At 35.7% G+C, this 24270-nt stretch overlaps 8 protein-coding genes across 13 annotated transcripts in view; 6 read left to right on the top strand and 2 right to left on the bottom strand.

The window, feature by feature from the left end:
* The first annotated feature begins 1146 nt into the window (after positions 1 to 1146).
* LOC106332503 (inositol-phosphate phosphatase-like) lies at positions 1147 to 3166 on the top strand. Of its 3 annotated transcripts, none has more exons than XM_013770968.1 (12): positions 1147 to 1228; positions 1319 to 1365; positions 1458 to 1508; positions 1576 to 1656; positions 1720 to 1823; positions 1916 to 2000; positions 2119 to 2173; positions 2258 to 2301; positions 2376 to 2444; positions 2520 to 2620; positions 2718 to 2774; positions 2878 to 3166. In XM_013770968.1, the coding sequence occupies exons 1-12, from the start codon at positions 1216 to 1218 to the stop codon at positions 2975 to 2977; spliced, it is 807 nt and encodes a 268-aa protein (XP_013626422.1). In that variant the 5' UTR covers positions 1147 to 1215; the 3' UTR covers positions 2978 to 3166. The 3 variants fall into 3 exon arrangements, with proteins under 3 accessions (XP_013626422.1, XP_013626423.1, XP_013626424.1); XM_013770969.1 differs by having other exon boundaries at positions 1177 to 1228; positions 1309 to 1365; XM_013770970.1 differs by having other exon boundaries at positions 1178 to 1228; positions 1324 to 1365.
* Positions 3167 to 5018: 1852 nt separating this feature from the next.
* LOC106328624 (potassium channel SKOR) lies at positions 5019 to 9129 on the top strand. Its single transcript, XM_013767105.1, has 11 exons — positions 5019 to 5260; positions 5758 to 5982; positions 6063 to 6126; positions 6208 to 6547; positions 6927 to 7222; positions 7313 to 7393; positions 7473 to 7571; positions 7653 to 8063; positions 8135 to 8505; positions 8654 to 8775; positions 8866 to 9129. Exons 1-11 carry the CDS (start codon positions 5019 to 5021, stop codon positions 9102 to 9104), a joined length of 2490 nt encoding a protein of 829 aa, XP_013622559.1. The 3' UTR covers positions 9105 to 9129.
* LOC106328625 (U-box domain-containing protein 21-like) lies at positions 8928 to 10377 on the bottom strand. Its single transcript, XM_013767106.1, has one exon. The coding sequence runs from the start codon at positions 10258 to 10260 to the stop codon at positions 9154 to 9156; it is 1107 nt and encodes a 368-aa protein (XP_013622560.1). The 5' UTR covers positions 10261 to 10377; the 3' UTR covers positions 8928 to 9153.
* Positions 10378 to 11488: 1111 nt separating this feature from the next.
* On the bottom strand, positions 11489 to 13637 carry LOC106331489 (zinc finger CCCH domain-containing protein 33-like). Of its 2 annotated transcripts, none has more exons than XM_013769864.1 (7): positions 13355 to 13637; positions 13101 to 13258; positions 12923 to 12985; positions 12720 to 12836; positions 12396 to 12629; positions 12034 to 12309; positions 11489 to 11949 (listed from the first exon to the last, which is right to left on the bottom strand). In XM_013769864.1, the coding sequence occupies exons 1-7, from the start codon at positions 13386 to 13388 to the stop codon at positions 11722 to 11724; spliced, it is 1110 nt and encodes a 369-aa protein (XP_013625318.1). In that variant the 5' UTR covers positions 13389 to 13637; the 3' UTR covers positions 11489 to 11721. The 2 variants fall into 2 exon arrangements, with proteins under 2 accessions (XP_013625318.1, XP_013625316.1); XM_013769862.1 differs by having other exon boundaries at positions 11576 to 11949; positions 12034 to 12315; positions 13355 to 13635.
* Positions 13638 to 14819: 1182 nt separating this feature from the next.
* LOC106332878 (serine/threonine-protein kinase CDL1-like) lies at positions 14820 to 17389 on the top strand. The gene is made up of 5 exons (XM_013771376.1): positions 14820 to 15047; positions 15135 to 15298; positions 15556 to 15745; positions 15839 to 16236; positions 16320 to 17389. Exons 1-5 carry the CDS (start codon positions 14960 to 14962, stop codon positions 17190 to 17192), a joined length of 1713 nt encoding a protein of 570 aa, XP_013626830.1. The 5' UTR covers positions 14820 to 14959; the 3' UTR covers positions 17193 to 17389.
* A 955-nt stretch (positions 17390 to 18344) lies between these two features.
* Positions 18345 to 19675, top strand: LOC106332348 (probable tyrosine-protein phosphatase At1g05000). Its single transcript, XM_013770818.1, has 5 exons — positions 18345 to 18546; positions 18667 to 18760; positions 18845 to 18902; positions 18989 to 19032; positions 19140 to 19675. Exons 1-5 carry the CDS (start codon positions 18398 to 18400, stop codon positions 19401 to 19403), a joined length of 609 nt encoding a protein of 202 aa, XP_013626272.1. The 5' UTR covers positions 18345 to 18397; the 3' UTR covers positions 19404 to 19675.
* Positions 19676 to 20605: 930 nt separating this feature from the next.
* On the top strand, positions 20606 to 22900 carry LOC106336209 (isopentenyl-diphosphate Delta-isomerase II, chloroplastic). Its single transcript, XM_013774966.1, has 6 exons — positions 20606 to 20861; positions 21301 to 21356; positions 21757 to 21848; positions 22115 to 22217; positions 22313 to 22450; positions 22524 to 22900. Exons 1-6 carry the CDS (start codon positions 20668 to 20670, stop codon positions 22772 to 22774), a joined length of 834 nt encoding a protein of 277 aa, XP_013630420.1. The 5' UTR covers positions 20606 to 20667; the 3' UTR covers positions 22775 to 22900.
* Positions 22901 to 22927: 27 nt separating this feature from the next.
* Positions 22928 to 24270, top strand: part of LOC106336210 (putative 4-hydroxy-4-methyl-2-oxoglutarate aldolase 2) — a 6328-nt gene continuing 4985 nt past the window's right edge. The window contains exons 1-2 of one of the 3 annotated variants that reach the window (XM_013774969.1): positions 22928 to 23020; positions 23376 to 23578. In XM_013774969.1, the coding sequence (XP_013630423.1) occupies positions 23395 to 23578 (184 nt within the window). In that variant the 5' untranslated portion in view covers positions 22928 to 23020; positions 23376 to 23394. Of the gene's footprint in view, positions 23021 to 23054; positions 23224 to 23372; positions 23579 to 24270 lie in introns of those variants that run through there. The other 2 variants (XM_013774968.1, XM_013774967.1) reach the window with 2 other exon arrangements.

The raw sequence follows: 24270 nt of genomic DNA, 5'->3' as shown, positions 1-24270 counted from the left end.
TAATTATAGTTTAATTAATTTGCAATGAGATAAATAATGGATTATAGTTTAATTATAGTTTAATTAAAATTATTTATTAAAACTAATGACCCAGTCCTAAAATTATGGAGAATGTGACAAATAAGCAAATTCATTTCTCAAATAATACTATAGATTTTAATGACTAATATTATAGCCAATTTCTCTGATTTTTACTGAAAATATTGATCAAATACAGATTATTATAAAATTTATATATAAGTATACTAATATATCTGAATTAATCGGTTTCTTTTGTTTATTCGGTTTGATCCCTTAATATACTGAACCATATTCATATAATGTTGTTTTTTTTAAAATAACATCCTCGGTACTTTTAAATCCAGACTATTTTCTCTATTTCGGTTTGGTTGTGTTTTTAATGGTTCGATTTTACCAGATTGAACACTCCTAAACTATTGTTATTTTGTTAATGTTTTATATTTGTGATTTTTTTATAATCATTTTTTTGATAAAATGTTAAATTTATTGATCTTTAAGGAACTATAAGAATATTTACATCATTTGGTACTTGGTAAAAAAATAATACAATTTCCTATCTCAAACGGGTAGCAAACCATCGTTAGAGAAGACCCAATAATTACGGCTTCTCATAGTATTTTAATAATCTTTTTAGCACCACATGTTTTTTTTCGGTCTAAATATAATATGTGTTAGTTTCAAATGTAAAATTTTCTAATTTAGTTATTACTATAAAAATCTATTAATATTTTGATCCAAAATCTATATCACATAAATAAAAATATGAAATAAAATAACATAATTTAATACATTGATTACCAATATGAATATCAAAATTTTATAAATCATAATAATTTAAAAATTGTATCTAATTTAATTATTATTATTTTATAAAAATAAATTTTCGAATTAAAAATTATTAAATGTATAGATATATTAATACGCACCAGGTGATATGGACATAAAGTAGTCACGAGTAAGCGATAATTAATTCGCTTAATACAATGGATCAGAAAGTAGGCCTAATAGTTAATTTACAAATACTATGGATCATCATAGTAGGCCCAAACGCTACTCGAATCAGCCCGACCCGGAGAAGACAAGACCGATCCGGAACAACCGCTAACTGTGGTTGACTTCTGGCTTCTTGTCTGAATCACACAGAAATAGAAACCGTTATTCTTTTCGACTTCTAGCAACCTCCAATCACCGAAAATGGGAGACAATGGTATAGACACGCTCATTCTCCGCGGACTTCATCTCTTTAATTTGCCTCTTTCTCACTTTTTGTTGTTGTTGTTTGGTGAGGTTTCGCTAGATCAGTTCTTGGCTGCCGCCATTGATGCCGCTCAGAAAGCTGGAGAAGTTTATCTCTTTTTTTTTTCCCATTGAGTTTGATCGATCCAGTGGCTGGTCATATTATTAAATCTTGATCCTTTTGGTTTTACATTGTTCAGGTCATTCGTAAAGGATTTTACGAGACCAAACATGTTGAACACAAAGGCCAGGTTCTTGTTCAGACAAAAACAAGTGGCCATGTTCCTATGGATACACTGAATTTGCTTTTTGGTATAGGTGGATCTGGTGACGGAGACTGATAAAAAATGTGAAGAACTCGTGTTTAATCATCTCAAGCAGCTCTTTCCCAACCACAAGGTCTTTTTTATCTTTGGTAGTTTCTTCCTTGCATTGCACTGCATTGATCATTTAGCATTTTAGTTCATAGGAGAAGAAACAACAGCTGCGAATGGTGTGAGTGAGTTAACAGATGAACCAACTTGGATTGTTGATCCTGTTGATGGAACTACAAATTTCGTTCACGGGTATATTATATTCTCATTTGAATGACTTTGTGTTTTCGTTTTGGACATTTTCTTTAAGAACAAAACTAAACTCTTTTTTTTTTTTTATGCAGGTTCCCTTTTGTGTGTGTTTCCATTGGCCTTACTATTGGGAAAGTCCCTGTGGTTGGCGTCGTTTTCAATCCTATTATGGATGAGGTATAAGACTCTGGGTAGAGACCCTGATCCTCATGGTTACATTGTATCAATCTCTACTTCAAGCTTCTTTGTTTGGTACCTGTTATATATACCATTATAAATTCCTTTGACACAACAGCTATTCACCGGTGTCCAAGGGAAAGGAGCCTTCTTTAATGGAAAACCAATCAAAGGTTGGAACTTTATATACTTCTCTCACACCTTACAGTCTAGAGATTTTGTTGGTCAAGATGAGAATAATGTTCTTTTCTTTGTAGTGTCAACTCAAAGTGAACTTGTAACCGCTTTGCTCCTAGCAGAGGTAAAAACATATATCCCTTGTGTCAAAACTAGACTCTTATGAAGTACATCCTCTCATCACTTGTGTGAAAACAGGCGGGCGTTAAACGAGATAAAGCTACATTAGACGATGCAACCAACAGGATCAACAGTTTGTTAACCAAGGTGAATATTCTTCATTTGGATTCAACCTCTGCCAAAACCTCATGATCTTGTCTTCTCTTCTGTTTCATTCATTAGGTTAGGAACATCAGGATCTGTGGCTCTTGTGCACTGGATCTCTGCAGTGTGGCGTGTGGGAGGGCTGATATCTTCTATGAAATCGAATTTGGCGGTCCATGGTAAAAAAAAAAAAAAAGACTCTGCTTAGATATTACAAAGTTTGGTTCTTGCAGAAACAAGACTTGATCTGAAATGGTATGTTATATCAATTCACAGGGACGTTGCAGCAGGAGTTGTGATCGTGAGAGAAGCTGGTGGACTTATTTTTGATCCGTAAGAGTTTGTTTTTTTAAGACAAAAGTCAAACACACTCAATGCTACAATGGACCAAGCTTTTAACTTGTTTTTTGGTGTTGTATGTGTCTGTAATGATCAGATCCGGTAAAGATTTGGACATCACATCACAGAGAATTGCGGCTTCAAACGCTTCTCTCAAGGAGTTGTTCGTGGAGGCGTTGCGGCTTACAAATGTGTGAAGTCATCTCTTCTTTTGTTATGGTCAAACCTCATGAACTCATTCAATAATCATATATGATTTGTGTGACTAATCAAAGCATTTCTTTTTAGTATAATGTCATAGCCAACTGTTTTTTTCTTTTGAGGTTATATTTCTCTTTATTACGGCACACACTTATTTTGAAAAGATTATACACAAAACAACTTGTAATAAGTAGGCTAATATACAAAACAATTAGCTCTCTTTTTGAGTGTTTCCATGTTCTACATATTCTTAAATCTTTTGATTAAACAATCTAAAAGGACAACAAAATGAAGGCTACACAAACAAATGCCTTAACCATATATATATATGTAATCCTGTTAAACTCTTATCAAAGAAAATACTTTAAAAAAAAAACTCTTTTGATTACACACACACACATATATATATATATATATATATATATATATGTGTGTGTGTGTGTGTGTGTATAAATAACAAAGACATTTCTAGAAACCAATTAAGGGTCAAATATATGTAAACTAATTAGGGGTCAAGTGATGAAAAAGGAAGACCACACTAACTGTAAATTAACAATTTTTGGACTGAGTGTGTGTGCCAACCTTATATGCTTATAACTTATCAATTGCATTCAGCTTCCATTATAACCCATTGACATGAAAATATATTCAAATATAACCAAACAAAAGCAAGGAAATAACAACAACCATGTTATGTTATCTAATTTATTTAACTTGAAATGGAGTCCACAAATAAAAAGAGAAAACAGACAAAGCAAAGGTCGGTTAATGCACATTGCACAATTGGTATAAACTAATTATCCATTAGAACCATAAACTAAAAACACTAGCTAATTCTGACCTAATTAAAAGCACTCACATTCCCTAAACACCTCAACATTATCTAGTATTTGACTAATCATATGGCTTAAATTTTCACGTGAATTTTATAATTCTAAAAGTGTTAGCACAACGGGAATCAATACATGCACGTTTAGAGTATATCCATCACAAGATTGATATTGCTCCGTCATCACAACTTGCGTTTTTCCTAACAAAAGAAAAAAATATCCTTCTCGTGAAGCTTCCGTTGTTTCGAATATTATTGATCGATCGATATACTAAAACAAAAACTACTTGATATACAGCATAATCAGAAGTATTTAACCTTATGAGTTCTTAAATATTACTACGCTCTAGTCTCTTATATATGCGTAAACGTGTGAAAAGATAAAATAACTTTGCATTTAAAGAAAACCTTTACGAAGAAATGAGCGAATATTAACTTCTAAACGCAATTTGCCAAACATGACGAAACTTTATGACATGTTGTAACATTTGATGACTTGTGTATTCTATAACTTGTGGGCTGTATTGTTAGTTTCACTTTCACGTGCTCTTCATATAATCATAGGTCATACTACACATATCATTGTTCGACCTTATCTCCCCATCCCCATGGAGGGCCTCTAACCGCACGCGCAAGTGGAGCGGTCGAACAGAATCCCGAAATATAAAAATAAAAAGTTTAAGATTTTTTTAAAATATACAGATAAATTATGGTAAAAAACTTTAAAATTTTAGATATAATGCTAAATTTAGAACTTATAATATAAAAAAAAATCAGACAAAGTTATTAAATTTTAAAATTACTTGATAAAATGTATAATTAATAAATTTTCTAAACAGAGTCTAAAATTAATTTGAGACGGCTATGTCCGCATGTATATTATTATAATTTCTACTTATTCCTTTACACTAAATCATCTATTATTCTAGCCATATGATTTAACTTGAAGTTATAATGTAGATAATTAAGTGTTGTAATTAATCCATCTACGTTTAAGAAAAATATTTTCTGTAAGAAAATAACAGCACTATCCACTAAAAAAACAGAAATGAAACCTCTATAAATATCGTCGCTTAGATGTTAAACTGAATATTCACCATTAAAGAGAGAGGTTCTGACCCCAAAGAACAACAAAAGAAAAACAGAGAGATTGTCTTCTTAAATCTCCGGTTATCTGGTTAAACCCCATTTTTGTTGATTCAGAGGTAATGGGAGGCAGTAGCGGCAACGGAGTTTCGTACCGGAGCGACGGCGAATCCGACGTGGAGTTGGAGGATTACGAGGTGGACGATGACTTCAGAGATGGGATTGTAGAAACGCGAGGAGACAGATTCAACCCCCTCACGAACTTTTTAGGATTAGATTTTGCCGGAGGTAAGGGCGGAAAGTTCACCGTCATTAACGGGATCAGAGATATCTCCAGAGGCTCCGTTATTCATCCCGATAACCGGTAACAACTTCAAAATCTTGTCGTAATGTTTCAAAACGTTTTGTTCTTCTTAGTCATTATTTTACTATTTCAAAACTAGTCCCTTTAGCCCACTTAATTTATGGGTCCAGTTGATTTGTAGCACAATCAGTAACTGAGCACAATAGATTAATTTCAGTAGAGTAATATGTCTGTAACTTTGTTAAGTTGTAACATTAGACTTTCTCTGTTTTGGAGAAAAAACTACAAGAAACAAAAAACTGTTTCGACAGATTAGCAAGGTTTGGGGTCAATTTAGTGAAAATTAAAAACTTAGGGGTAATGTGGTTACATTGTCTTCGGTTATTTATCCACTTTTCCCGCCACTTCGTTCGTTAAAAAACCTATAAGACCACAGAGTCTGACCGAACACAACTATGTGTTATTGGAGCATATCAGGAGTAATGAGTTTTGTTTAGCAAACAAAATATATACTGTCGGAATCTAAAGACTGATCACTTAGATTTTTCGATTTGCAGATGCTACAAGGCTTGGACAACGTTCATACTGATATGGGCACTTTACTCTTCCTTCTTCACTCCACTAGAGTTCGGATTCTTCAGGGGATTACCAGAGAATCTGTTCATCCTCGACATCGCGGGCCAAATCGCTTTCTTAGTTGATATCGTCCTAACATTCTTCGTTGCTTATAGAGATAGCAGAACTTACAGAATGGTCTATAGACGCAGCTCAATCGCTCTACGGTATTAATAGCCCTATCCCATGTTTTTATAAGAGATATGGATTCATATAACTCTTCATGGTGTATACGATTTTTTTGCAGGTACTTAAAATCATCTTTTATTATAGATTTACTTGCCTGCATGCCATGGGATATCATCTACAAGGTACTCATTTTTATTCTTTGATTTGTTTTAACACCACGAGAAATCAAATGAAAGATGTTGAAACTGTGGATTCGAAAATAGGCTGCAGGTGAAAAAGAAGAAGTGAGATACCTACTGTTGATAAGATTATATCGAGTTCGTAGAGTAATCCTATTTTTCCACAAAATGGAGAAAGATATAAGAATCAATTACCTTTTCACAAGAATCGTCAAGCTTATATTCGTTGAGCTCTATTGCACACACACCGCGGCTTGTATCTTCTATTACTTGGCCACCACGCTACCTGCTTCTCAAGAAGGGTACACTTGGATTGGAAGTTTGAAACTGGGAGACTACAGTTACGCTAAGTTTAGAGAGATCGATCTCTGGACTCGGTACACCACTTCTATGTACTTTGCAATTGTCACTATGGCAACTGTTGGTAAGTTCTGATTGCTTTTGCTTTGGTTACAAACAAACCTACCTTCGGTTCATATCAGCATGTAAAGCTGGGCATTCTGGTTTGCAGTTCGGGTTATTCGGATTTCGGGTTTTTTTAAGTTGGGTACTTATAGGACCTGTTTAGTTTTCTGGATCGGACCGGTTTGGTATATGTCGAGTTTGGATCGTTTTCCTATTTTTATAAAACCTGAAAAGGAACCAAACTATAAACAGTTCAGATTTGGTTCGAGTTTAAATCCGAAAACCCAACAAAATCTAAAACCTGACTTAAATTCGAAAAAAAAATTTCTAAATTGTTTTTTTTAGCTATATATATAAAATATTATTTTAAAGCTATTAGCATGTTTATCTTGATGCAGGTTATGGAGACATACACGCAGTTAATATGAGGGAAATGATATTTGCGATGATCTACATATCATTCGACATGATTCTAGGGGCTTACTTGATTGGTAACATGACAGCTTTGATAGTAAAAGGTTCAAAAACAGAGAGATTCAGGGACAAGATGGCGGATATTATGAAGTATATGAACCGAAACAAACTCAGTAGAAACATCCGTGGTCAGATCACTGGACATTTACGGTTGCAGTACCAAAGTAGCTACACCGAGGCAGCTGTTCTTCAAGACATACCTGTCTCTATCCGCGCCAAGGTAATGATGATGAAATGTTTTTTTTAAGAGCAAATGATGAAATGTTTTAAATGATAAAACAAATGTCTAAACTTATATTTTTTACTGCAGATTGCACAAACTTTATACATGCCGTACATCGAGAAGGTTCCTCTCTTCCGTGGCTGCTCATCTGAGTTCATTAACCAGATTGTAAGACTTTTGATTTGGACCGTAAAATAGAAACTTTTTCACTCAGGTAACTTAAACAGGATGCATCTTTTTCTTACAGGTTATAAGACTTCATGAAGAGTTCTTTCTCCCTGGAGAAGTTATCATGGAACAAGGAAGCGTTGTGGATCAACTCTACTTTGTTTGTCACGGTGTATTGGTAAACAAAGTTCCTCATTTTTCGTCGAAAAAATCTTTTAAGAATGTCTGAAACTCAGAGTTAATTAGTATTCAAAATCAGGAGGAGATAGGTACAGCTAAGGATGGATCTGAAGAGATAGTATCACTTCTTCAACCAGATAACTCTTTTGGAGAGATATCAATCCTCTGCAACATTCCTCAGCCTTACACAGTCCGAGTTTCCGAGCTGTGTCGGATTTTAAGGCTAGATAAACAGTCTTTCATGAACATTCTCGAGATATATTTCCACGACGGACGGAGGATTCTCAACAATCTTCTTGAAGGGAAAGAATCAAATATCCGGATTAAGCAGCTGGAATCAGATATAACCTTCCATATTAGTAAACAAGAGGGAGAGCTAGCTTTGAAGTTGAACAGTGCTGCTTTCTACGGTGATCTTTACCAGCTTAAGAGCTTGATTCGAGCTGGAGGTGACCCGAATAAAACAGATTATGATGGAAGATCGCCTTTGGTATGGTTTTTTGAAACCTTCTTGGTTTCTTGAAACATATCTAATATGTTCTTTTTTGTTTTCTTTAACAGCATCTTGCAGCCTCTAGAGGATATGAAGACATTACATTGTATCTTATCCAAGAATCAGTAGATGTAAATATCAAAGATAAACTAGGGAACACGCCGTTACTAGAAGCAATCAAGAACGGGAATGATCGTGTCGCTGCGTTGCTTGTGAAAGAAGGTGCAACGTTGAGTATAGAGAACGCAGGGACTTTCCTTTGCACGGTGGTCGCAAAAGGAGACAGCGATTTCTTGAAACGGCTTCTCAACAACGGCATTGATCCAAACTCTAAAGATTATGATCACAGGACACCTCTCCACGTTGCTGCCTCTGAAGGATTGTATCTCTTGGCAATGCAGTTGGTAGAAGCAGGTGCTAATGTTCTTAAGAAAGACAGGTTTGTATACAAACATTTTGATTCTTTATTTTACCATATAAAGAGTCGTTTGTTCTCTCATAGTTTGTAATAGCGTAATTATCCAGTGTTTAAAAAAAAAGCAATTTGTTTTTTTTCGCGGTCTAACCATTATTTGAATTTGAATCAGGTGGGGGAATACTCCTTTAGATGAAGCCCTAGGTTGTGGTAACAAGATGTTGATAAAGTTACTTGAAGACGCCAAGAATTCACAGATCTCTTCGTTTCCAAGTAGCTCTAAAGAGCTCAAAGGTAGTTTGATTAGATTACACAAAAATATATATTGGAAGTACTAAAAAAAATTATTGGAGATTTAAGACCTTTTAATTGAATTATCTACAGATAGAGTATATAAGAAGAAATGTACAGTGTATTCTTCACATCAAAACGATGCAAAAGAAACAAGAAGACGTGGGATTGTGTTGTGGGTGCCTAGAAGCATAGAGGAGCTTGTGAGAACTGCAGCAGAACAGTTGAATGTTTCTGAAGCTTCTTGTGTATTGTCTGAAGATGAAGGTAAAATTATTGATGTAGATTTGATTAGTGATGGACAAAAACTGTATCTAGCTGTTGAAACATAGAGTCATTACAAAAAAGAATCATGTTGTTGTGTATATTGTTTGTTTGATATTAAAATGATTTCTTCACGTTCTTCAAACGCATCGAAGAGTCGAGACAGTTTGTCTTCTCGATCTCGTTCCTACATCGGTTTAAATTCCGCAACAGCTCGCTGGCTCTCTCTTTAGTCTTCTCCTCACAACCTACTTGTAAAACCACCAAGAGTTTCTCAAACGCACCAACTTGAAGAGCTTCAAGCAACACATGATCTTCTCCGTTCTTTCTCCATAGCTTCCAGAGAATGGAGACTGAGCATTGCGTTGCGAGATCCGAAACGCGTAGAATCTTCTTCACTAGGAGAGGAACGATCAAAGCGTTTCTAAGAACGTCTTCTCTTCCTTGCTCGTTGTCGCATATAACGTTTAGAACGACTAGACATCTCTCGCAAACGCTTTTTTCCGCGTTGTTCATAATCATTTCTGCGATCAGTGCGACCAAGCCTAGCTTCACGAACTTTGCAGCGATCTCATTGTCGCACGAAACCGCTCTGTAAATCGCCATGAGAGATGCTTTCGTCGAAACAGAGTCACTGATGATCTTTACCAATCCTTCGCAAGCTCCTTCGATGTCTGTTAACGCGTAGACGTACTTCTTGTCTACTGCAAGAACCTCTCTGATACATAACGCAGCGTTTTGCCTCGTTTTGGCGTCTGTAGCGTTCAAGAACCGTACGAGACGGTTAAGCGAAGCCGTTGTTCCCATCTTGGAGAAACCCTCTGTCCGACTCAGAGGCAACCAATAAGTTAGAACAGACAAGACTTCCTCCAACAGACGCGCTTGTTCCTCACGCGTGGACGTGAATCTTTGGAAGCAAGAAGTCAACGCCGAAACGACACCGTTTTGGAGCAAACACTTCTTGTTTGTCTCTCCCCTTTCTCTTGCCAAGTTCTTGATCTTACTCACGATCTCGAAACACTCGGCATGCTCTTCACGCGCCGTCGCGTTTTCCAGTCTCCGACATATCTCTGCCGCAGCACGCGGGGTCAATGGCACACGCGGCGACTGAACCCGCTCTATCCTTGAGGATCTGAGTTGAGCCGCCGGGGTCTTGGTTTCAGCGTCTGAGATGGTCAGCTGATTAGGTCTCTTTCCTCCTCTTGATCTCCATGGTAACACCATAACTTCGTCTTCTTTCTTTGTTTGGTTTGCTCTTACAAATTGAAATACTTTTCTGTTAGATGTGATTGTATAAATAAGAATGTTTCTTTTACGTGTTTACATACATGCATGAGGTTTGGTCGTTATATATATACACATAGAGGTGGTCAAAGGTTGTAAAAGGTTGTAAGAGAGAAAAGGTATGAAATAGAAAACTTTGATTTATGTTTGTGAACTGTGATGGGCAACGTTGACCGTTGAAATCTTTGGATTAGTATTCTAGATCAACTATTTTATTTTTTTTGAAACATAAATCAACTAGTATATTATTTAACAGTTGTCATTTAAGTAAGTTTTAAATCAAGAAAGCTTAGTAATTAGATCATGCCAACTGCCAAGAACAATATAATATTATACAAACTTATAAATCACGCGTGTTTTCCCTTAAACAGTTGTATACTTAATTTGTGTTTTTAATATACTATCAAATTGTTAATACTACTAACTAATCAGTTATGAACCATAAATATATCTCGAGGTATTTGTAATAGTATATAGATACTACTTTCATCAATGATTAAATATTAGTTCATTGACCTTGTTCATATCTGATGAGTCTTATATATGACCACGTATATATGTATTATGTATGTTTGAAGTAGACGGGCTCAAGTCGAAAAGATGCGTGAGATTCATTCTACGAATAATTAAGAACTAGTTATTGTTGAATAAAATCAAATATAGTATCAGTTTAAAGACCGAGTAAACGAAAGACTTTGGAGCAGGCGTGTGCGACTCAGGCTGGGTCGCATTTCGGTCTCCTGGTCGGTGTTTGTTTACTTTTCCCCGCGTCATTGTTTCTGCGTTGAATTAATTAATTACATACTCGTAGCATTGTATATTCCAATATGTGTACGTGATACGTACCAAAGTTAGGTAGTATCTCTATATAAACTGGTATATTCTATTTGATCCGACAAAAAAAAGTCTGAAACACACACAAAATAAAACGAATGATTAAACTTCAAAATACACTACACGGCCAATTGTTTTGTGTGTTTTCTTTTAAAAATCGTTTCGTTATATCCAAGCCAAAACAATATATATCAAGTGAATAAATAATGTGCACCTCCGCACTCCTCAGATCTACTCCATGGAATAGAAGATTTCCATGAAGAAAAATGGTCATGGAAGTACAGATAATAAACAACTGATCTTAATTCACTTGATTGGTTATTACTCCAAAAAGTGGTAATAAGAAATTCTAAACCAGACTGGTAATTACAATGTTTACCTTATTCACCTGATTAAAAAGAATACTACAACAATGGCGATCAGATCAAGATCAGTTGTATAGCCACCTCTATACATTATTAATTATAAATACTTCAGATTAAAATGTAAAAAAAAACGTGAATTTACAGTTTTCTTTTTGAAAAATCAAAGCTTGTTTAAGCTCTAGCTCTTCTTTTGTTTCTTCACTCACCGATGAGTAGTATCAATGGTAGTGTCTTGACCAGAGGTTGTAGCTGCTTGTCTTGTTTCAGACACTGAGAGTCTTCTGGAATGTCCGGTTGCTGTTTCCACAACCTCATCAGTCTCTGAAGCTGTGTTGTCGTATGTGAATACCCCCATTGGGTGATGAAATTTACAGCTTCGACCAAACTTGCAGATTCCATAGCGACTATAGAACACACACGACGGTTCACCCTATATCCAAAAACAAGTAAACAATTAGAACCAAGTTCGAATCTAATTCAACATGTGTTTTCTTTCACTTGTTGAGCAGCTTACAGGGAGTAAAGGGAGGCCAATGGGACTCAAGAGACAATCAGGAGGAGGAGTTTGTCTATCTCTAGGGTGATGAAACTTGCAAACTGTTCCGAATTTGCAGTCTCCTGTGTTCATGTAGAATTGGCATTCAGGTTGTCCTGGTCTCTCTGGGAAGACACTTTCACTTGGTAATGCATAGATCCCTCCTTGCGGAACAGATGAGCCTGACTCGTTTTGCTGCAATTTTCTGTAGTTGTTGTGATCATTTCCGGTTCCTGAAGGAGAAACTGAGCCAAGCTGACCCTAACAAAATGAAAAAGTTACGGTGTTGTCTTTGACACATAAGAATCATAATGAGCAGTGTTGTCTTTGACACAACTTACGGTGTAAGGGTTCCATATAACTCCTTGAGGCATCATCAATGCTGTGAAGCCAGAGGTATCTTGCCATCGAGGGGTGGGAATGAAAGAAGCTCTTGACCAAGGATAAGACTGTTGTTGGCCTGAAGTGGGAACCATGAGGTTGGTTGTTGGTTGAGGCTGAGGATGGTTGAATTTACAAGTGGCGCCAAATTTACAGTGTCCGGTTCTTAGAAAATAAGCACAATCAACCTCATTCTGCATTATTCAATAAGAGTGAGGGACGAAACAATGGCAAGTGTGATGATGAAATAAATAAATAAATAAATAAAAATTTAAAAAACATACGCGTAGAGGATAGCCTAACATATTGAGTGAGACTCGTCCAGCAATCCCAGCTTTGTTCCTAGGATGATGAAATTTACATGTTACTCCAAACGTGCATGTTCCTGTCTTCAAATAGTACTAACCAAAACCCCAAAACATACAAATGTAGTTAGTTTGAGAAAACTATAATCTACAATGAAAATGCTAATCTATAACTCGATCACCTCGCATTCAGGCTGACCAATCCTTTCAGAGTATTCACCTCTCATCCTTGCAGTGGCTATAACCTATAAGAGATGTCAAAAACACTCTCAAAAGCTTCCAACTTTGGATCCGACCAAACACATCTCTAAACTCCAAAACTGAACACACACACAAGAACACTGTGAAAATGTGCAGTACCAGTTCCCGATCACGAGGGTGGTTAAACCGACAAGTTGAGCCAAATCTACAAAGTCCGGCTCTGATGTAATAAGAACAATCAGGCTCTCCTGGTCGTTCAGGGTAAGCGCCTGGTTCCATTGTTTCATCTGAAGTCATATTCATTTGCCACATTGCCTCTGATCAGAAACAGAATTCAAGATTAAACCTAATTTGTGAAAAAATAACTTTTCCGGTCAAAGCTAAAGAAAAGAAGAGGAAGAAAGTGAAGGGACCTTGATTGATCATTAAAGGTGAAAGAGAGGACATAGGAACTCCCGCATTAAATTAAATCCATATAAGTGAAGAAGAATGTATCCAACGATGACGATGAGCATAAGACATTACTATACTGTCATCACTCTAAACTGATTCGCCGATGAGCGAGACCCAAATCGGAGAGTATAGAGAGAAGTAAACGACAATGGACATAGATGATGAAGAAGAAGAATCGTGTAAACAGAGAGACGAAAAGCAGAAAAGCGTTCTTGTCTCACCTCCACACAAAAAAGAAACAATAAAGTCAGAGATTTATTAATTTAATTAATTAATTGTTTATGTAAGTACGACGACGGAACTACGTACCTACCCTACTCATGTTTTGTGTTCGTGTTTGTCAATTTTATTTTATCTTTTCCACCGAAATTGGACGGTCGAAAACGCGTCAATTTTTTTTATTTGAATAATTATTTTGTCCTTTTCGATATGGTTAATTCGTTTAGATGAAATTAAATATTTTTTGAAAAATCAAATATAATATTGAAATTTAATATTTAAATTTTCCAGATATATTCGACCGACATCCAAACTGATCACCTCTCTGGTAATAATATAGCTAAGCTAAACTTGATTTGGTTCTATCCTTGCTTGGGCTATTTGGAGAGCCTTTTAGCCTATTGGCTTCCACTCGTAGTCTCTGCAAGTGCACCAAAGATTTAATGCAAATGCAACATACTCATTGAGTGAAGTTGAACCTAAGTAAAGCATGCTAAGGAAGTAAAACACTAAAGAATGAGCAGATAAATGATCATATACCAAAACAGGCTAACACATTCTTAAATTTTTGTACTTAATTGGAGCTCAAAAAGCAAAACATGATTTATTAACAAATAAGGAAACTCCCAATGTAACTCTTATTTCAGTAATCTTTGACTACCACTGGTTGATACAATCATTTTCCAGCCTCCCGGATTCATAGATTCACAGCATATCCAAGGTCCGTGAAGGACACTTACAAAATCAGAGAAAGGGGGGGCTGGTTTTACAAGTAGAACGAACTGATTTTATGTGAGTCCACAAATAGTTTATATTAGTCCATCATTTAGGGCTGATTTTCTGTAGTATCTTTTTTAGCTGGATAATTAATCTATCTAAATTATGAAAATGATTATTCCATTTTTAGCTGAATAATATCTCTAAATTATGAAAAGGATTATTCCATTTTTAGCTGGATATCATCTATCATTTTTTTTTCTTCTAATTATGATAGAAAAATATCTTTACATCGAAGCATAACTATTTTCTTACAGCTGTATAGTTATATTTTACAGAAATCAAATGATGGTGGTTCTCCATGTTTTTGGGAGACGTTAACATTTTGACAGATTAAGAATTAAAAGAATCTAAAATTGTTTTTCCTTACTTCTCGGAGAAGTCATTCTTCTTCATCGATTTTAGGTGGCTTTGATTCATCTCCTCCTTTTTCTTCTTCTTACTCCTCTCTTTCTCTCATTTTTTCGTGTTGTTTCTCTTTTACGTCGGTCCTTCAACCTTCATGAAGGACCCGACCTATTGCTAAATCCTGAGCAAAACAACGTTAAGTTATTTTTGTTTGGATCATCATGCACTGCTTCCCGTGTTTTTCTACGCCTAGGAATAAAAAATCTTCAAGTTCCGACGAGGCTAACAACAACGAAGTCAAACTGCATGGTATGCATGTCCTAACGTTGGCTTCTTTCTGAGTCCCGTGGTTGATACGTTAGGTAATAAAGCTTCTTACTTTTTTTTTGGTTAAAGAGAGGAGACAATCAGATGAAGCAGAGCAATCAGAAGAAACGACGTTGAAGATATTCAGTTTCCGGGAATTAGCAACAGCGACAAAGAATTTCCGGCAAGAATGTTTGTTAGGAGAAGGTGGATTCGGTAGGGTTTACAAAGGAACCCTTAAATCTACTGGCCAGGTTTGATACTGAAAAGTTATAATTGAGAACCATTGAAATTCATTCAACCATCCATCTTTGTCACGGCCGGTCTTAAAATTTGAAAGACTATAGGAAATTTAGTTTAAAAAGAAAAAAAAAAATTTGGAAGTCTATATTTATGTAAATTATCTTTTAAATTTTGGGAGTCCTAGACCTATATTTCATTTACCTATTCCCAAAATCAGTACTAATAACCATAATTAGTAATAAGTTGTGTTGTTTTGGGGAATGCGTAGGTGGTGGCTGTAAAGCAACTAGACAAGCATGGATTGCATGGGAACAAAGAGTTTCAAACTGAGGTCTTGTCATTAGGTCAACTTGATCATCCCAATCTTGTTAAGCTTGTAGGGTATTGCGCCGATGGAGATCAAAGGCTTTTGGTCTATGACTATATCTCTGGAGGTACCCTTGAAGACAATCTTCAAGGTACATATATATGTATAGAGAGTTTCTTTTTCAACACGTTTTTAATTTTTTTAAAGAAAAAAAAACTGAGATTAGGGATGCTTGGTTTTGTAGAGCCAAAATCAGACCGTGAACCGATGGATTGGACAATGAGGATGCAGATAGCATATGGCGCAGCGCAAGGGCTTGAATACTTGCACGATAAAGTGGATCCACCAGTGATATACCGTGATTTAAAAGCTTCAAACATTTTGTTGGACGATGACTTGTGTCCCAAGCTTTGTGACTTTGGCCTTCATAAGCTAGGACCAGGGACGGGTGATAAGATGATGGCTTTATCTTCTCGTGTAATGGGAACTTACGGTTACTCCGCGCCTGAGTATACTCGAGGAGGAACTCTCACCACGAAATCAGATGTCTATAGCTTTGGAGTTGTGTTGCTTGAACTCATCACTGGTCGAAAAGCTCTTGATACTACTAAATCTAATGATGAACAAAACTTAGTTTCATGGGTAAAATATAAACAAACCATAAAGACAAAGCTTCCTATGTTTTTTTTGTGTTCTTTATGAACTATTATTACTTTTAATCGCAGGCACAACCGATATTTAGAGATCCAAAGAGATATCCTGATATGGTAGATCCATTATTGAAGAAGAAATTTTCAGAGAGAGGCTTAAACCAAGCAGTTGCAATAGCTTCAATGTGTGTGCAAGAGGAACCAACGGCTCGTCCTTTGATAAGCGATGTAATGGTTGCACTTAGCTTCCTTTCAATGTCAACAGAAGATGGGATTCCCACAGCAGTTCCCATGTTATCCTTCAAGGACAAAAGCATGTCTATAGCCTTAAGCCGGCATGATTCAAATCTTGTGTCTCCTACTCCTGAGGTGGCTACTGAAGATGACAAGTCTAGTACATCATCAGATGAAGATTCATCTGTGGACAATGAAAAGGAGATGGTGAGTAATAAGAAGAAGAAGAAGAAACTTGAGGAGGAAGATAGCTTGACCGAATCTGATGATGGGTCTGATTCTAACTCAGATGATGAACATGAAAATGACCAAGAAAGTCAACCACCAAAGCCTGTTGATGAGAAGAACCAGGCGCAGAGCTTGAAGATAAAGTATCGATATAGTTGGGAAGACGTGGATATTAATGAGGGGAGGCTAAGCAGTAAGAGCAGCCAAAAATCAAATGATGGAGGAAGCATCTCTTCGGGATATGAGAGCAACAAAGATCATGATGATTTTCCTAAGGAGAAGGAGGAGAAAGAGGAAGATCATACTCATCTTGAGCACATGCAAAGCTCAAAAACTGATGATAGTCAAAGTATTTACTTTGATGATGATGATGATTCAGGAGATGACAATGAAGAAGTCTCTTTGCATCGTGTAAAATCAGAGGTTGAGGAGGTTGGTTCTTTTGAAGATGACAGTGGAGCTTCTTTGCACCATACTGAATCATAGTTTGAGAGTGATGCTATTGAAGATTGAAACTTTCTTTAGGATTTTTATTCATCCTTTGAAGCTAACGATCAAAGTAATTTTCAAGGGAAAGATTCTCATTTGAAAATATAATATACATTTTAAAGTTTTTTAACAAGTTTATAACCATATCTCTTTATATATGATGAAGATGTTTTGGATTAATAAACAAACAAACAAACAACATGTGGTATGTATAACTCAAATGATCTGATTGAAAAAACTCATGTTTTTACAATTCTCTTATGTTTTATAGTGTTCTTGAAAAAACATAACAATAGCCAAAATATATATCTATTTTTTTTAAAAAAAAGTATGCAGACAAGCATTTAAAAAAATATTGTTTTTATATAAATAGTAAATCAGCAGTTTAGACAGAAACAAGTGTCAGATAACCAAACCCTAAATATAAATCTAATGAATCACCAATCTTAGCTATGACTATAAGCAAGATTAGATTATCCAGAGAAAAAAAGGGAAAGTAGCAGATTCTCAAATTTTGATATACTAAACTGATACAAATAATTCTTATAAAGTTATAAACATAAATATTTTATCATCCTCTATCCTATTTGTGATTAATGAATCATCAATCTTAAACATGAGTATAAAGATTAGATTATATATCCAGAATAAAAAGGAAAGAAATAGATTCTCAGTTTAGATATACTAAATTAGATACTGAATAGATACAAATAGTTCATATGAACATAAACATTTATTATCCTCTATCCTATTTGTGATTAAGGATATGTCTATGATAGATTTTTTTTTTCCTCGTCAATGACAATTGTCAATACTCAACACTTTCAGTCTATAGAAGAAAAATCAAAATGAGACCACTCAGATTTTTTTTTTCATGGTGTGATTCGACGACTAGTTTTGAATTTGATTCGAGTTCGACCACTTTTTAATATGAGAATTTTCTTGCTCTTCAAATAGAAAATATTAAAGGATTGACTTTAAAATTAAAGATTCTAAAAGAATAGTCAGCGGTGAGGATCTAAACAAAAAGAACAAGATACGACACGTGGCAGGATCCTAGAGATACCAGTGGGGGTCCACCCTAAACACCCTTTTAATCAGAGTCCGCTTTTCAAAGCTCCTCCTATAAAACGAGAAGCCTTTCTTTCTCTCAAAATCTATTCTTTGCTCTCTGTTTCTCTCTCTGCTTCTTCTGATCCTCAATGTGTTTGATAATGGAAGCGGCGGATGATCACGTCGACGGTGGTATTTTATCGAATTTCTCGATGGTTGAAGACGGGATTTACCGGTCCGGGTTTCCTAAACCGGAGAATTTCGGTTTTCTCACAACCCTAAATCTTCGTTCCATCATGTAAGATTTATTGATTTTTTCTCTTGTGGGTTTATTCAATTATTCATTTTTAATTGTTTTTTATTCGCAAATTGAGCTGATAAAAATCGTTCCTTTTCGTTGTTGATTCACCAAAAACAGATATCTTTGTCCTGAGCCATACCCGGAGGAGAATCTCAAGTTTCTTGAGGCTAACAACATTAAACTTTTCCAATTTGGAATCGAAGGCAAAACGGTGCGTTTTTGTTTCTTGTTGATTTTTGAGTCACTGTTGATTTTTTTTATATTTATAATAACTGAACTGTTTATGATATTGCAGGATCCTCCAACTCCTATGCCAAAAGATACGGTTTTGAATGCTCTCAAAGTCTTAGTTGGTAAGTATCCCAACACTCAGCACTGTCTTTTTTTAGCTGCTGCTGTTTAATGATGTCTTTAATAAATGTTTTGTTTTTCTCTGTAGATGTAAGAAACCATCCTATTCTCATACACTGCAAAGCCGGAAAGGTAATAATAGTATACATCAACCCTTTTTCCTCTTTTGGACATTTTTTATGAGATTAGTTATTTACAGGACGCTAATAAGTTTTGGTGAACTCAATTATTGAATGCAGCATAGGACAGGTTGTTTGGTGGGATGCTTAAGGAAAGTTCAGAGATGGTGTTTATCATCGGTGCTCGAGGAATATCAGAAGAACGCTGGTTTGAAGTGGAGACAAAGGGATTTGAATTTTATTGAGGCGTTTGATACCCTGAGCTTGAGGCAGTGTCTATTGAGCATCATGTATCGTTATCACGGCTATGGCTTCAAGAGGAAAAGGCTTCTCCATGAAGAAGAAAATGTCCAGACGCCGAAACTGCAGGCTGCTAAAGTTTGAAAATGAGAGCTAACCAAGTGGGACATGGTTCGAGTTTTAATTTGAGGTTCCATTTATCGGTCAGTGGATGAGGAGGATAAGTTGGTCTATGTCAAGATTCATAAATAGGAGTTTAATTTGATTGTTTAGGAATAGAAGTGTACAGAAAGGCTACTCTTCATAAGATACTGATGCATGAGAGGTCTAATTAACTCAATAATGCATGTCATTGTAGTAGCCATTATCATTATTTATCTTATAATAAACTAAAAGACCAGAGAACAATATAACAAATTTTATTAAACAATATTGAACCATGTGACATATTCGACCACTAGATGTTTGGACAAAGCTTGCAAATTAAAAAAAAAAAAAAAACATTAGTGGCTGAGGTTGAAACTTCAACGAACTTCTCAAGCAAAGTAGATGCGAAAGGGTAAGATGTTTAGGTTTTGAAAAGTAGTTATTGGAAAAAGGAAAACAGAGGAGGTAAGGAGTATCGAGTCATCTTCCTTATTAATAGCATGTGCGCTGCAGGACAAGGTTTCTGATGACTATGTATACCACATGTACTAAGAAAAGTATTCTCTAACTAAATATAAATTAGAGACTCCACCATTTTGTTTTAGCATTCTTTAACTAAAAGAAAGTCATATTCGGTTTATCTATGACGGTGTCTTTACACCTAATCTTACACGTTAACAGAGAAAAACAAGAAGAAAAAGGTGAATGTATACAGAAATTAGTTATTATATATCTGATTTTGATACCCATTATTAGTCTCAACGTGATCGAGTAAGCAAATTAGGACAGATGAGTAGTATATATATGTTATTAATATATACCAAGCTTGGTCAAGAATAAACCCATCCAACAGTTCCAACCTCATCTCTTGCAAGCATGAAACACACTTATGAAGCTCCTTAATCCTAACACACAAGCCACTTAAACCAAACGTGTTGTTATACACTTATGTTATGCTAAAACCTATAAACAGAGAGATTGAAACCACATCGCTATCCTGAAACATATGACATTCAAACCTTCTATATATTCTTTACCAGACAATTTAGCATTCAGAAGGCCACTTTTATGAGAAAAATTGCAAATAAACCCCTCAAATAACAACCTTTATACAACCAAACCTTCTTTAAAAGAGGAAACAAATCTAATCCACTTTTGGCTGTTATATGGTGCGGAGAGGTACATGGTAATGGTCTGTGGACATAAGTAAAAACAAAACGCAGGGGAAAAACGCATCAGTGATCAACCCACATGCACACCAATGTCTGCTTCTTCTTTATTTAATTTCCCATTGATTCGCCTCAGATCTCTCTCCCATCTCCATCTCCCTCTCTCATCGCTCCGATCCGTTTCCGTTCCCATTCCACAGAGAAAGTTTCGAGCTTTCTCCGCAATGGCAGATTCTAAAGATGCTGGAATGGATGCTGTTCAGAGACGCCTCATGTTTGAGGACGAGTATGTCTTCTCTGACTAATGGGTTTTACCTAAAATTGTACCTTTTTTTGTTTTGTTTTCAAATCGGTTAGTCTCCATTGTTAGGTTGCTGAGAAACAGAATAAAATGTCGAGCTTTGGTTCTGGGAATTTGAGTTTTTTTTTTTAGATTTGTTGACTTCGATGTAGTAATAATAATGTTTCATTGTCTTTGTATGAAAGACATGACAGTGTGTTGGGTGGAACACTGGTCAGGTTATATGCTATGCTGTTCAGTCTCATGTTTTTGGCCGATAATAATGTATATATATATCTTTGTCCCCTTTTAGACTAAAATCTAATGATGATATAGATCCCATTACTTTGATAGAAGTGTTTCTTTGTTCTCTTGATGCGCATCTACTTTGATCTCTCCACCTTAATTTTAACGAGATTTTTTTTTTTTTTTTTTTTTTTTGTAGATGCATTCTTGTTGACGAAACTGATCGTGTTGTGGGGCATGACAGCAAATATAATTGTAAGTGAACTTGGTTCTGAGTTTCATCTTATCTCTTAGTGTTTCCCATTGTAAGTTCGTGCGCTTCTTTAATTTTTCTCCTATAACTAAACTTAGTTGCATCAAGTGCCTCTCAGTAAATTTGTCGAACGAACGTACTATTTTCTGCTGTAGCTAGTAACATTTCCAGTGTATCAAATGTCATAGGCCTCTCAGTGAATGGACACATTATATGGCACTATTTCTTGCACTCATTTTAACCAGATAAGGATATAAAAAAAGTTCTGTCTTGTCTTGTTGAACATATAAAATAGAAGGCTACTCGCTTTGTTTTTCTTTGGCATATATTACTCATACTGAAGTGATAGAGGATGGCTGTTTTTGCTTCTTATCTCTGTCTATGGCTTTATAAAATATGCAGGTCATCTGATGGAGAATATTGAAGCTAAGAATTTGCTTCACAGGGCTTTTAGTGTGTTTTTATTCAACTCGAACTATGAGTTGCTCCTCCAGGTATTTGCTTATGACTGCTTTGTATTCAAGATTCTATACAAACGACTGACTTGTCACTAGGCATGGTGTTATCAATTAACTCTGTAGAGAAACACTAAGCTCAATAGATATGGAGGGTAGATCATAATCATAAGCTTTATTCTATATATTTTGTTGCATTGAGTGTGGCAATGGTGCTCTCGTGATCTTAGTTGGTTTGTGGGCCTTTTAATAAGCTTGCTCATATTCCATCTTCCTAATGAAATCATTTCTTCTCTTTTGAACAGCAAAGGTCGAAAGCAAAGGTGACCTTCCCTCTAGTGTGGACAAACACTTGTTGCAGCCATCCTCTTTACCGTGACTCAGAGCTCATCGAGGAAAATACACTCGGTTGGTTTCTTCTTAATTTTTAATGTCTATTATTGCAGCGAAATGTAAAGCTTCACTTGATTACTGAACTCACTGTTTGGCTAATGCTCATTCAGGCGTGAGGAATGCTGCACAGAGAAAGCTTCTTGACGAGCTCGGTATTGTAGCTGAAGATGTACCAGTCGATGAGTTCACCCCCTTGGGGCGTATGCTTTACAAGGCTCCTTCTGATGGCAAATGGGGAGAGCACGAACGTAATCACCATTCCCCTGAGACTCGTCCTGGCCTTAATTTGATGGAACATTGATGTTCTTTTGTTTATTGCAGTGGACTACTTGCTGTTCATTGTGAGGGATGTTAAGGTCAAACCAAATCCAGATGAAGTAGCGGATGTAAAGTATGTGAGCAGGGAAGAGCTGAAGGAGCTGGTGAAGAAAGCAGATGCAGGGGAGGAAGGTCTGAAGCTGTCTCCATGGTTCAGATTGGTGGTGGATAACTTCTTGATGAAGTGGTGGGATCATGTTGAGAAAGGGACTCTGAGTGAAGCTGTTGACATGAAAACCATCCACAAACTCTGAAATCTTCCCCAAGAGTTTTTTTTTTTTTGGATAATCTCTCTGTTTTTTAGATATTTTTTTTGGTGATAATAATTGAGAGATGTGATACTTTTAGATATTCCAAGTTTCGTTTTTATTTGGATTTTATGAATTATCTTTTAGTAATCTAAAGTTTGAATTTTACATTGCGTGAAAAGCATAAAGAGCCAAGAGAAAGTGAGATAGCAAAGGAAACAGAGTCGAAAACAGAGGAAAGGGAAAGCAAAGGTTCCATTTTTCGATCTGTTTTTTACATAAAGTACATATAGTTTATTTTATTGTAATGAAATGACCAAAGCAAGTACTGTTGTATGTGTTTATGACTTTGGTTCTCCTCCTTTTATAAAATCATCACTTCCATCTCTCTGAGGCTTGAGCACACGGACAGACGGAGAGTTTTATTTTCTTCATCCTAGTTTATTCTATTTCAGGTAAAAGAATGATGAGCCTCGATCTAATCTCCCTTTTGTTTTGTCTAGATTCATCGCTTTGTTTGTGTCAGATTAATCTTGATTTGAATTTTGTTAATATATAACCAGTTCCAAGATTACTTGTATTGATCATATAGTTCTGAATCCAGCAGGTGAGAGAACGAGAGAGAGATGGCGTTTGTGACCACTGCAGAAGTATGTGACGCGAATCAAGATCTGATCCGTAGTGGCCAGCTCCGAGCTCTGCAACCCTGTTTCCAGATTTACGGTCGTCGTCAGATATTCTCAGGTCCTGTTGTTACTGTCAAAGTATTTGAAGATAACGGCTTGATCCGTCAGTTTCTAGAAGAGAAAGGTATATATATTCATTCATTCTTCTTTCTTCTTGCTTTATAGATTTCCAAAAGACTCAACACTTTCTTCTTATAGAGAAACATGAACTTTCATAGGATCATTGAACATGGTTTAGAGTTTTACTTTTTAAACAGCTTCAAATGTTTCTTTGCGTGAAACTATGGTTGATGAAGTTTAAGATTATCATCTATCTGATTCAGCAGTAGTGATAACTTCGTAACTAGTGATTAATTTATAGAGAATGAAACTCTGTAACACTACTGCTTCAAGATAACGATTCATTCTGTAAAGAAACCACCCTTGATAGTGCTTAGCACTAGCCCAAGACCGTAATACCCGAGAACCCGAAAAAACAAAAAAATCTCTAAGTATGAAGAATAATATGGAAGAACTCTCAAAAGTTTTAGAGAACTTTGAGTAGAACACTTTTTCTTTAAAAAAAACTTTCTTATTATTACACTTGTTCAACTTCTTGTGTTTTTTATAAATGAGAGGATAAAGAGGTATTTATAGCCTCCTAAACTCTATTACAAATATCTAGATGGTTCTATTACAACCTCCTTACTTCCTAGATTTTTCTTTATTCTCTAGATTTTTCTACTACAATATCTAGATATTTTTCTATTTGAGGAGGTGATGATAATTCTAGAAAGGTTCTAGAATTTAAGCTTAATTTTGGGTTTAGTCCAATAA

Source organism: Brassica oleracea, chromosome C3 (genome assembly GCF_000695525.1).
Source record: "Brassica oleracea var. oleracea cultivar TO1000 chromosome C3, BOL, whole genome shotgun sequence".
In the NCBI taxonomy this organism is placed as follows: Eukaryota; Viridiplantae; Streptophyta; class Magnoliopsida; order Brassicales; family Brassicaceae; genus Brassica; species Brassica oleracea.
The sequence above is the reverse complement of the archived record's forward strand: the minus strand, read 5'-3'. Positions and strand labels throughout refer to the sequence as shown.

What these genes read in the sequence shown, in the direction of transcription:
- LOC106332503 (XM_013770968.1), top strand. An exon ending in CCGCTCAGAAAGCTGGAGAA is followed by an intron (nt 1,366 to 1,457) that starts GTTTATCTCTTT and finishes TACATTGTTCAG; the next exon opens with GTCATTCGTAAAGGATTTTA. An exon ending in ACTACAAATTTCGTTCACGG is followed by an intron (nt 1,824 to 1,915) that starts GTATATTATATT and finishes TTTTTTATGCAG; the next exon opens with GTTCCCTTTTGTGTGTGTTT.
- LOC106328624 (XM_013767105.1), top strand. Translation starts at nt 5,019, where the DNA reads ATGGGAGGCAGTAGCGGCAACGGAGTTTCGTACCGGAGCGACGGCGAA. An exon ending in TGTCACTATGGCAACTGTTG is followed by an intron (nt 6,548 to 6,926) that starts GTAAGTTCTGAT and finishes ATCTTGATGCAG; the next exon opens with GTTATGGAGACATACACGCA. An exon ending in CTGTCTCTATCCGCGCCAAG is followed by an intron (nt 7,223 to 7,312) that starts GTAATGATGATG and finishes TTTTTACTGCAG; the next exon opens with ATTGCACAAACTTTATACAT.
- LOC106328625 (XM_013767106.1), bottom strand. Translation starts at nt 10,260, where the DNA reads ATGGTGTTACCATGGAGATCAAGAGGAGGAAAGAGACCTAATCAGCTG.
- LOC106331489 (XM_013769862.1), bottom strand. Translation starts at nt 13,388, where the DNA reads ATGTCCTCTCTTTCACCTTTAATGATCAATCAAG. An exon ending in ACCTTTAATGATCAATCAAG is followed by an intron (nt 13,259 to 13,354) that starts GTCCCTTCACTT and finishes GTTTCTGATCAG; the next exon opens with AGGCAATGTGGCAAATGAAT. An exon ending in TGTTAGGCTATCCTCTACGC is followed by an intron (nt 12,630 to 12,719) that starts GTATGTTTTTTA and finishes TGAATAATGCAG; the next exon opens with AATGAGGTTGATTGTGCTTA.
- LOC106332878 (XM_013771376.1), top strand. Translation starts at nt 14,960, where the DNA reads ATGCACTGCTTCCCGTGTTTTTCTACGCCTAGGAATAAAAAATCTTCA. An exon ending in CAACGAAGTCAAACTGCATG is followed by an intron (nt 15,048 to 15,134) that starts GTATGCATGTCC and finishes TTTTGGTTAAAG; the next exon opens with AGAGGAGACAATCAGATGAA. An exon ending in CCTTGAAGACAATCTTCAAG is followed by an intron (nt 15,746 to 15,838) that starts GTACATATATAT and finishes TTGGTTTTGTAG; the next exon opens with AGCCAAAATCAGACCGTGAA.
- LOC106332348 (XM_013770818.1), top strand. Translation starts at nt 18,398, where the DNA reads ATGTGTTTGATAATGGAAGCGGCGGATGATCACGTCGACGGTGGTATT. An exon ending in CTAAATCTTCGTTCCATCAT is followed by an intron (nt 18,547 to 18,666) that starts GTAAGATTTATT and finishes CACCAAAAACAG; the next exon opens with ATATCTTTGTCCTGAGCCAT. An exon ending in TACACTGCAAAGCCGGAAAG is followed by an intron (nt 19,033 to 19,139) that starts GTAATAATAGTA and finishes TATTGAATGCAG; the next exon opens with CATAGGACAGGTTGTTTGGT.
- LOC106336209 (XM_013774966.1), top strand. Translation starts at nt 20,668, where the DNA reads ATGTCTGCTTCTTCTTTATTTAATTTCCCATTGATTCGCCTCAGATCT. An exon ending in GCATGACAGCAAATATAATT is followed by an intron (nt 21,357 to 21,756) that starts GTAAGTGAACTT and finishes TAAAATATGCAG; the next exon opens with GTCATCTGATGGAGAATATT. An exon ending in CAAATGGGGAGAGCACGAAC is followed by an intron (nt 22,451 to 22,523) that starts GTAATCACCATT and finishes TGTTTATTGCAG; the next exon opens with TGGACTACTTGCTGTTCATT.